General features: G+C 43.4%; 1 protein-coding gene across 1 annotated transcript in view; it reads left to right on the top strand.

Annotated features, from left to right (window-relative positions):
• Nucleotides 1-10,000, top strand: part of LOC114572631 (spectrin beta chain, non-erythrocytic 1) — a 216,605-nt gene that overhangs the window by 112,558 nt on the left and 94,047 nt on the right. The window contains exons 6-7 of the mRNA XM_028604335.1: nucleotides 5,834-6,007; nucleotides 9,793-9,884. Coding sequence (XP_028460136.1) covers nucleotides 5,834-6,007; nucleotides 9,793-9,884 — 266 coding nt within the window. The remainder of the gene's footprint in view (nucleotides 1-5,833; nucleotides 6,008-9,792; nucleotides 9,885-10,000) is intronic.

Here is a 10,000-nt window from a genome sequence, read left to right as displayed (position 1 = left end):
AAATACAATTATGAACATGAAAATGAGCATAATATGAGAGCTTTAGACTTAGACTTCTCTTTATTGATCCCTTTGGGATGACTCCCGCACGGAAATTAGATTTCCAGCAGCAGATTTAGCATCTTACAAAACACTCTTTAAATAGAAAAAAGATAGAAAAAATACAGTATGAGAATAACAATAAAATTTAGCTAAATATTTTTACAAAAAATAAACAAACATTGAAACAACAATAGACTACAGATAAATAAAGATAGATATAAAGGTATATAGGACTGTGTATGGTATTGTGTTATTATACAATTAATAAATAAATGACATTTAGCATAAATTAGCAGTTAAGAGCAGTTAGAGGTTCCAGGTATGTATGTGAGTAGATTATTAATAATTTAATAATAATAATTTGTTCTGTTCTGTCCTCTTTACCCTATTTCCTCCTCCCCCTACATTAATAATGTATTCAGTTTTATTTATATTTCAAACAAACGTTGGTGTCATCGTGAGGACTTTCAACCAGTCATTCAAAACAGAAAGATATGAAACCCAAAAACGAAAGAGCTTCCGGCAGCAGTTTATAACGGAGACTGACCTAAAGTTAAGACTTTAGAGTTGTGTTTCTAAACAGTTCTCTCACTCCTCACCCCTCTCATTCCCCCTGCTCTAGTGTTTCTCCCTCTCATTCCCCCTGCTCTGGTGTTCCCCCCCCTCTCATTCCCCCTGCTCTGGTGTTCCCCCCCCTCTCATTCCACCTGCTCTGGTGTTTCCCCCTCTCATTCCCCCTGCTCTAGTGTTTCTCCCTCTCATTCCCCCTGCTCTAGTGTTTCTCCCTCTCATTCCCCCTGCTCTGGTGTTTCCCCCCTCTCATTCCCCTTGCTCTGGTGTTTCCCCCCTCTCATTCCCCCTGCTCTGGTGTTTCCCCCCTCTCATTCCCCCTGCTCTGGTGTTCCCCCCCCTCTCATTCCCCCTGCTCTGGTGTTTCCCCCCTCTCATTCCCCTTGCTCTGGTGTTTCCCCCCCTCTCATTCCCCCTGCTCTGGTGTTTCCCCTCTCTCATTCCCCTGCTCTGGTGTTCCCCCCCTCTCATTCCCCCTGCTCTGGTGTTTCCCCCCCTCTCATTCCACCTGCTCTGGTGTTTCCCCTCTCATCCCCCCTGCTCTGGTGTTTCCCCCTCTCATTCCCCCTGCTCTGGTGTTCCCCCCCCCCTCTCATTCCCCCTGCTCTGGTGTTCCCCCCCCCTCTCATTCCCCCTGCTCTGGTGTTTCCCCCCCCCCTCTCATTCCCCCTGCTCTGGTGTTCCCCCCTCTCATTCCCCCCTGCTCTGGTGTTTCCCCCCTCTCATTCCCCCTGCTCTGGTGTTTCTCCCTCTCATTCCCCTTGCTCTGGTGTTTCCCCCTCTCATTCCCCTGCTCTGGTGTTCCCCCCCCCTCTCATTCCCCCCTGCTCTGGTGTTCCCCCCCTCTCATTCCCCCTGCTCTGGTGTTTCCCCCTCTCATTCCCCCTGCTCTGGTGTTTCCCCTCTCATTCCCCCTGCTCTGGTGTTCCCCCCTCTCATTCCCCCTGCTCTGGTGTTCCCCCCCTCTCATTCCCCCTGCTCTGGTGTTCCCCCCCCTCTCATTCCCCCCTGCTCTGGTGTTCCCCCCCTCTCATTCCCCCTGCTCTGGTGTTTCCCCCCCTCTCATTCCCCCCTGCTCTGGTGTTTCCCCCTCTCATTCCCCTGCTCTGGTGTTCCCCCCCTCTCATTCCCCTGCTCTGGTGTTTCCCCTCTCATTCCCCCTGCTCTGGTGTTTCCCCCCTCTCATTCCCCCCTGCTCTGGTGTTTCCCCCCCTCTCATTCCCCCTGCTCTGGTGTTCCCCCTCTCATTCCCCCTGCTCTGGTGTTCCCCCCTCTCATTCCCCCTGCTCTGGTGTTCCCCCCCTCTCATTCCCCCTGCTCTGGTGTTTCCCCCCTCTCATTCCCCCTGCTCTGGTGTCCCCCCCCCTCTCATTCCCCTGCTCTGGTGTTCCCCCCCCCTCTCATTCCCCCTGCTCTGGTGTTTCCCCCCCTCTCATTCCCCCTGCTCTGGTGTTCCCCCCCTCTCATTCCCCCCCCTGCTCTGGTGTTTCTCCCTCTCATTCCCCCTGCTCTGGTGTTTCCCCCCTCTCATTCCCCCCTGCTCTGGTGTTCCCCCCCCTCTCATTCCCCCTGCTCTGGTGTTTCTCCCTCTCATTCCCCCTGCTCTGGTGTTTCCCCCTCTCATTCCCCCTGCTCTGGTGTTTCTCCCTCTCATTCCCCTTGCTCTGGTGTTTCCCCCCTCTCATTCCCCCCTGCTCTGGTGTTTCCCCCCTCTCATTCCCCCTGCTCTGGTGTTCCCCCCCTCTCATTCCCCCTGCTCTGGTGTTTCTCCCTCTCATTCCCCTTGCTCTGGTGTTTCCCCCTCTCATTCCCCCTGCTCTGGTGTTTTCCCCTGCTCTGGTGTTTCCCCCCTCTCATTCCCCCTGCTCTGGTGTTTCTCCCTCTCATTCCCCCTGCTCTGGTGTTTCCCCTCTCATTCCCCCTGCTCTGGTGTTTCCCCCTCTCATTCCCCCTGCTCTGGTGTTTCCCCCCCCTCTCATTCCCCCCCCCTGGTGTTTCCCCCCTCTCATTCCCCTTGCTCTGGTGTTCCCCCCTCTCATTCCCCTGCTCTGGTGTCTCCCCCCCTCTCATTCCCCCTGCTCTGGTGTTTCCCCTCTCATTCCCCCTGCTCTGGGTGTCCCCCCCCTCTCATTCCCCTGCTCTGGTGTTTCCCCTCTCATTCCCCCTGCTCTGGTGTTCCCCCCCTCTCATTCCCCCTGCTCTGGTGTTCCCTCCCCTCATTCCCCCTGCTCTGGTGTTCCCCCCCCCTCTCATTCCCCTTCAAAAATAACATCACGCACAGCTGTCTGTATATATGCCGTCAATGCAGCTGAGAACACGCCAGACCTGTAGGCGGCGGTGTAACGAGAAGCTCAAGCCCACGTTAGCCAATCAGAATCCCTAAAAATAGCAACAACAGCAACCAATCACTTCCTCTCTTTCTCTCTCTCGGCTGCCCTAAACCTCCGTTTGTCTCAGTTTACGTCCAAACGAAGATTTCAAAAAATCTCCACTCTGACACTCTGGCACATAGCTTTTTTTAGAAAAACAAAGGGAAATGTCTCCTTTTTGTAAAAAAAAAATAACCACGTATGTGTAAATGTAGCCTAAGTCTGCAGAAGCAGAGGAAGAGCAGGCAGAGAGTAGTTTGATAATCAGCAGCTGGTCACTCCTGTTGTAACCCACCTCAGACTGAAAGAAGTTTGAAGCTAGATGTTGACCAGATGGACTTTTTATTTTATTTAATTGTAAATTGCATCAGTGCTGGGCTCCTCCAGAACATCCTGTGGCTTTAATCCTCCATGTATCACTCAGACATGATACAGACTCGTTAATAAACAGATGGACTTTGAAAAAAATTTGCTCTCATTATGGCTGGGCAATATGTTATATCGATATCACGGCATGAGACTAGATATCATTTTGGATTTTGGATATCGTAGTATCGCGATATGACATAAGTGTCTTTCCTTGGTTTTAAAGGCTGCAGGCACAGAATTCACAGAAAGTATTTTTCACATATTTTCACGTATTTTTCACGTATTTTTCACGTATTTTTCACGTATTTTATCATATATTTTTCACGTATTTGTCACGTATATTTCACGTGTTTTTCACATATTTTTCACGTATTTTTCACACATATAACAATATGTGTGACATAGATATAGATTACAGTAAAGTGATGTCATTTTCTGAACACACCAGACATGTCATAGCTGTTCTATTATTTACCTTTTACCTACTAAGTCATTAAATCATTGGTGATTATTTATCAAATATCTCATTGTGTAAATACCATTTTGTTAAAGCACCAACAGTCAACCATACAATATCGTCGCAATATCGACATCGAGGTATTTGGTCAAGTATATCGTGATATTGGAATTTCTCTATATCGCCCAGCGCTAGCTCTCATGATATCACAGCTCTGTAGCGCCAAACCGTATATAACAGTAGGGATAGGTCCTCTGGGAAACCCTGTATACAACTATATGAATTAAGGATTCAGCCAAATCCAGGATTCGGCTGGATATTGGGAGGGTTGGGTTTCTGCCGAACCTTAGAATTTTTTTCCCAGCGAACCGAACTCTACACTTGCACTACGCGTGCTGCGCTGGTTACCGTAACAATGCCGACGTTGATTACGGGAATAAAATAAAAATGTAGTTATTTTTAAAGCTTAAAAAAGTGACCAAACAAATTGGACAAAAAAAACACATGAAAAACATCGCCAAACGTGACAAAAACTTGTTTTAAAAAAAGTGACAAAAAAATTGGGGAAAAAACGTTAAAAAACTTGTTTCAAATTAAATAAAGCTTTTTTATATTTTTAAATTGTCAAAAACATAATTAAAAAAAAACGCAAAAAATGTGACACAAAATTTGAATAAAATCAACAAAAACGTCAAAGTGTAGAAAAAGAACAACAAAATGTTGAAATTTTGACCCAGAAAACACACAAAGTTGCATGTCGACATGAAGACAACACAAGGGTTAAAGGGGAGGCAAAATAGCACAAACCTATCCGAAAATCCGTGTAATTTCCACTGGAAAGGTGTTTACGTCGGTGTAGCGTTCAATGCAGTAGTCTGTGAGAAAGTGGACATGGAACTGGTGAGCAGAAAAAGTTGTAGTTTGGCAGTACTTTCAGTCAAAAGAAGGCCATTCAAGTCCAGCTACATGTTCAATCTGTTCAATGCTGATTGGTCCGGTGGTGGCGAGGACCCTAAACTATACACAACATGGCCGCTGTTACAACATCTGGTCTGAAACATCAGAAAGAATACGAGTTGTGCACGAAGGAATCTCCAGACAGCAGCCAGAATGCAGCAACTTCAGGTACAGCAAAGGAAGGACAGTCCCTGTTGACTTCATTCATGTGTTTACTGGGTTCATGGACTGAGGATGGGAGGAGGAGTCAGCACAATCCCAACCAGAGGATTCGGTATTTGGCCAAAAAAAGCCAAAATCTGGATTCGGTGCATCCCTAATATGAATAGTATAGAATAATGAGTTTAATCCAAGCAATGAGAGCCCTAAGGTTGCTTTCACACCTGAGCAGTTTGGTTTTAACCAGACCCCGGAGAGCTATCGTGGGATAGTACGTTTGGCTTGGGGCGATTTTTAAAAGCTCATTCCAACTCCGGTGCGGACCAAAACAAACTTCTCTTCAAGTGATCTAGCGTTCAGTTCACTTCAGCTAGCGCTAGCATGCTAACGGTTAGCCCCCTAGCCCCCTGGTTTCGGCTAGTGACGTAGAAAGTCGTGCAGATTTTAACCAGCTCGCCAGGAGACTGAAGGCAGGACACATTCAGAAACCAGATCTCACTCAGAACACCATGGATGGATTCATTCAAAGTTTGTATGTGTGTGGAGGAACCAGAGACACAAAATAACACCCCAAATCCCAGAAAAAGTGATTTTTTTTGTTCACAATATGGGCACTTTAAGCATGTTTTTTTTTATATTTATTGCTTAAAGTTTTAACAGCAGTTTCCTGTTCTTTGGGTGTTTGTATTGAGAGCGATATTGTTTATTAGAAATTCACTTTCTCTCTGCAAAGAACACAAAATGAAAGGTGTCAGTGTTGAAACTGGGCAGCTGTGTCCGCAGGCAGCTGTTTTCTTCTTCTTTTGTTTTTTTTCACTTGGCAGCAGGAAGCAGTTCCTCATGTTCCTGGTGTGTGTGTTTTTTCGGAGATTGTTAATAAACTCCCAACGTGTTTTTTTTTTGTTTTCAGCCCAAACCCACCAAGGGTCGGATGAGGATCCACTGTCTGGAGAACGTGGACAAGGCTCTGCAGTTCCTGAAGGAGCAACGGGTTCACCTGGAGAACATGGGCTCGCACGACATCGTCGACGGCAACCACCGCCTCACCCTGGGACTCATCTGGACCATCATCCTCCGCTTCCAGGTTTGATTTAGGGCCTCTCGTGTACCACCCTCATTCTCTGTCTCCAAGTAGTGACTCGCTACAGGGGACTACAGATGAAATATAGCGTTTTGGCTAATTCTGGCTTTTTTAGCCCATGGAAAAATCATGTGTTTTATTAATTTGCGCTGTCCCCTTTCATAATTAAACTAAACTCAGCTTCCTGTTCTCCTCAAAAAAAGTTAAAAGCTGAAAAAAGTGGCCAAACAAATTGGAAAAAAAGTGACAAAAAAAAAAAAAACACATCAAAATAATCGCCAAAGGTAACAAAAACTTTAATAAAAGTGACAAAAAACTTGTTAAAAAATTAACTAAAACATAATAATAATAAAAAAGAAATGCCCCAAAAGTGAAAAAAAAAGTGGGAAAAAAAACATCGGAAAAAGCGACAAAAGATTTGTTAAAAAATCGGCAAAAACATTATTATTTTTTAACGCTGAAAAAAGTGACCAAACAAACCGGAAAAAGTGACAAAAAAAACATCAAAAACATCGCCAAAGGTGACAAAAACTTGTTTAAAAAAAGCCACAAAAAACTTGTTCAAAAATGGACAAAAAAGTGCCCTAAAAATTTGGAAAGAATGTGGCAAAAGAATTGGAATAAAATCAACAAAAACGACAAAAGAACGTTGAAAAAAAATGTTGACAAATGTTGGAAAAAGCTACAAAAATCGACAAAAACATTTTGGAAACAACAAATTGGAAACAAACAAATTGGAAAAAAAGTGACAAAAAAAACCACATCAAAAACATCGCTAAAGGTAACAAAAACTTGTTTAAAAAAAGTGACAAAAAATTGGGTAAAAGTGACAAAAATACATGGGAAAAAGCGACAAAAGAATTGTTAAAAAATTAACTAAAACATCATTTAAAAAAAAACGCCCAAAAAATAACAAAAAAAGTGGAAAAAAAACATGGAAAAAAAGCACCAAAAAACTTAAAAACTATTTGAATAAAATCAACAAAAACGTCAAAGTGTAGAAAAAGAACAACCAAATGTTGAAATTTCGACCCAGAAAACACACAAAGTTGCAGGTCGACATGAAGAGGGTTAAAGGAGGCAAAATAGCACAAATCTATCTGTAAATCGGTGTGATTGGCTGTGCAGAAAATCTTATTTTAACCACATAAGGTCAGCCAACATTCGTATTTTCCAGCTGGTTGTTTTTGGCTTCCTCGTTGCCAGAAACCGGGCTGGAAAAAATATATGAATTATATATTTTTAGCGTGTGGTTAAACAAAATTGCAGCTTCCAAAATGCCGATTATAAACCTATGTTCCTATGTGTTTGTGTGTGTAAGTGACTGATGGGAACAATAATCTTTGAAACTGGTCCAGTATTGAGCTGGGATATGAATGTGTGTGAATGGTGAATGGTTCCTGTACAATGTTAAAGCGCTCTGAGTAGTCGTTGAGACTAGAAAAGCTCTATATAAGAACAGTCCATTTACATTACAGAGATACACCTTTAAAACCTCTTTAAGACCTTTCTGTTTAACCAGAAACAGCTCTGAAGTCACTAGTGCTAAACCCACCAGACTCCATTTAAAAAAAGCAGTACTTTTAGCGTGTATAGAGCCAACATATTTTCACATGTAAATCGGTAAACTATGTGTTTATTTCAACCAAAACTAGAGTTGTGATGGTTGGAAAAGTGGAAAGATGACCCAAAATGGCTTTTCGTAGTTTTATTTTGTTTCTGTCAACTTTGAATTAAGTGTGTTTTACGATGCTAAAATTATTGATTATTTACATGGAGTCTGGTTGGTTTAGCGAACGCGATTCCGCAGATTTTTTTATGGGTAAAAAAAGGATCTTACTCTTTAACTAAAAGGTCTATCTCTTTCTATAATGTTGCCAGACACTTAGAATATTAATCTGAGCCAGGTTAGAAAATTCAATTGGTTGAAAAAAAAACCCGGTATTTACCCTTTTTAATGTTAAATCTTTTGTGCCTAATGATTAAAATAGAAAACTAACTGGCAAATATGTAAAGTGTGTTAGGATGTTAATCATCAAACTGAAATGAATCCTCATTAATATTTCTAATTAAAAGATTATGTTCCAGATCATTTCTGCAGATGTGCGTGTAACGTTAAATCCTTTATAATCCTAGAAATGTGACATCTTTAACTCTCATTGAGAAAAGAGAGACGACTGTTAAAGTTCTTTTTCCTCTCGTCGCGTCCCGAGCTTGGATCTGGCGGAGTGGATGCCGGTTAAAAAGACCCAGAAACCTGCGTCGTTGTGTGTGTGTGTGTGTGTGTGTGTGTGTGTGTGTGTGTGTGTGTGTGTGTGTGTGTGTGTGTGTGTGTGTGTGTGTGTGTGTGTGTGTGTGTGTGTGTGTGTGTGTGTGTGTGTGTGTGTGTGTGTGTGTGTGTGTGTGTGTGTGTGTGTGTGTGTGTGTGTGTGTGTCGTACACTCGGACGATGATGTCATGGTGAAGGACAGAGAACAGTTGGGTGGAAAGGGTTTATCTTTTATAAGCCCCGAGGATTAAAAAACAAAAAAAAATCTTTTTAGTGGTTTTAAATCAGGCACATAGAGCCGTGAGTGTGTTTGTGTGTGTGTGTGTGTGTGTTGTCTGTATGTGTGTGTGTTGTTTGTATGTGTGTGTGGTCTGATTTGTGGCTCAGATGCAGCTTGTGTCAGACTGAAACTGATGGATGTCAATAAATGAAGGTGAGATGTTTGTGCCGTCTTTTCGAGGATCTATCGGAGTTTAAGACAGCGTAGAAATTTTCAGAATGTGGCGATAGATTTTTAGAAAGTGTGTGTGTGGGGGTATGTTTGGACAGGGAGGACAGTTTAAGAAGGCATGGACGTGTTAGGAGGTCTCGATAGTGTGCACGTGTTTAGATAGAGCTGGGCAATATATCTATCGTGTTATGAGACTAGATATCGTCTTAGATTTGGGATATCGTGATATCGTGATATGACATAAGTGTCTTTTCCTGGTTTTAAAGGCTGCATTACAGTAAAGTGATGTCATTTTCTGAACTTACCAGACTGTTCTAGCTGTTCTATTATTTGCCTTTTCCCCACTTAGTCATTATGTCCACACTACTGGTGATTACTTATCTAAAATCTCAGTGTGAACATATTTTGATAAAGCACCAATTGTCAACCCTAGAATATCGCCGCAATGTCGATATTGAGGTATTTGTTCAAGAATATCGTGATATCTGATTTTCTCCATATCGCCCAGCACTAAGTGTGCACGTGTTGAGAAAGTGAGAACAGCTTTTTGGAAAGTATATATAAGTTTTAGGGCTGTGGTGAGAACCGTTTCTGGAATAAATTATGAACGTTTGGAAATTGAGGAATTTCTTTTGTAAAGTGAGGACATGTCCCTGATCGTGTGAGGATCTGATCGGTTTTTTGGACAGTCGGGGCTAAGAGTTGGTTTCAGAGTTGGCAAAGGTTCGAGTTAGGGTAATAAATTATGAATGAGCTCACAGGTCTGTTAGTGCAGATGTGTGTTTATTGAAAGGAATGAGAGTAACAGCGAGACATTTGGGCTGTCTGTCTATGTGTCTGTCTTTCCGTCTGTCTGTCTGTCTCTGTGTGTCTGACTGCCTATCTGTCTGTCTCTCTGCCTTTCTGTCTCGGTCTGTCTGTCTATGTCTGTCTGTCTGTGTGTCTCTCTCTGTGTCTGTCTGTGTGTCTGCCTGTCTGTCTCTGTGTGTGTCTGCCTGTCTGTCTCTGTGTGTGTCTGTCTGTATCTCTGTCTGTCTGACTGCCTGTCTGTCTGTCTCTGTGTCTCAGATCCAGGACATCAGTGTGGAGACGGAGGACAACAAGGAGAAGAAGTCTGCTAAAGATGCTCTGCTGCTCTGGTGTCAGATGAAGTCTGCCGGGTGAGGAATGGTCCAGACTACATTTCCCATCAGCCCCGTTGCCTCCTGTTCTTCTTCTTGAAGTAACAAAGTGGAAGTGATCTTTTGGTCTTTCCGACATGAACCAGCTGTAGTTC

The sequence above is a fragment of the Perca flavescens genome, chromosome 17 (genome assembly GCF_004354835.1).
Source record: "Perca flavescens isolate YP-PL-M2 chromosome 17, PFLA_1.0, whole genome shotgun sequence".
NCBI lineage: Eukaryota > Metazoa > Chordata > Actinopteri > Perciformes > Percidae > Perca > Perca flavescens.
The sequence above is the reverse complement of the archived record's forward strand: the minus strand, read 5'-3'. Positions and strand labels throughout refer to the sequence as shown.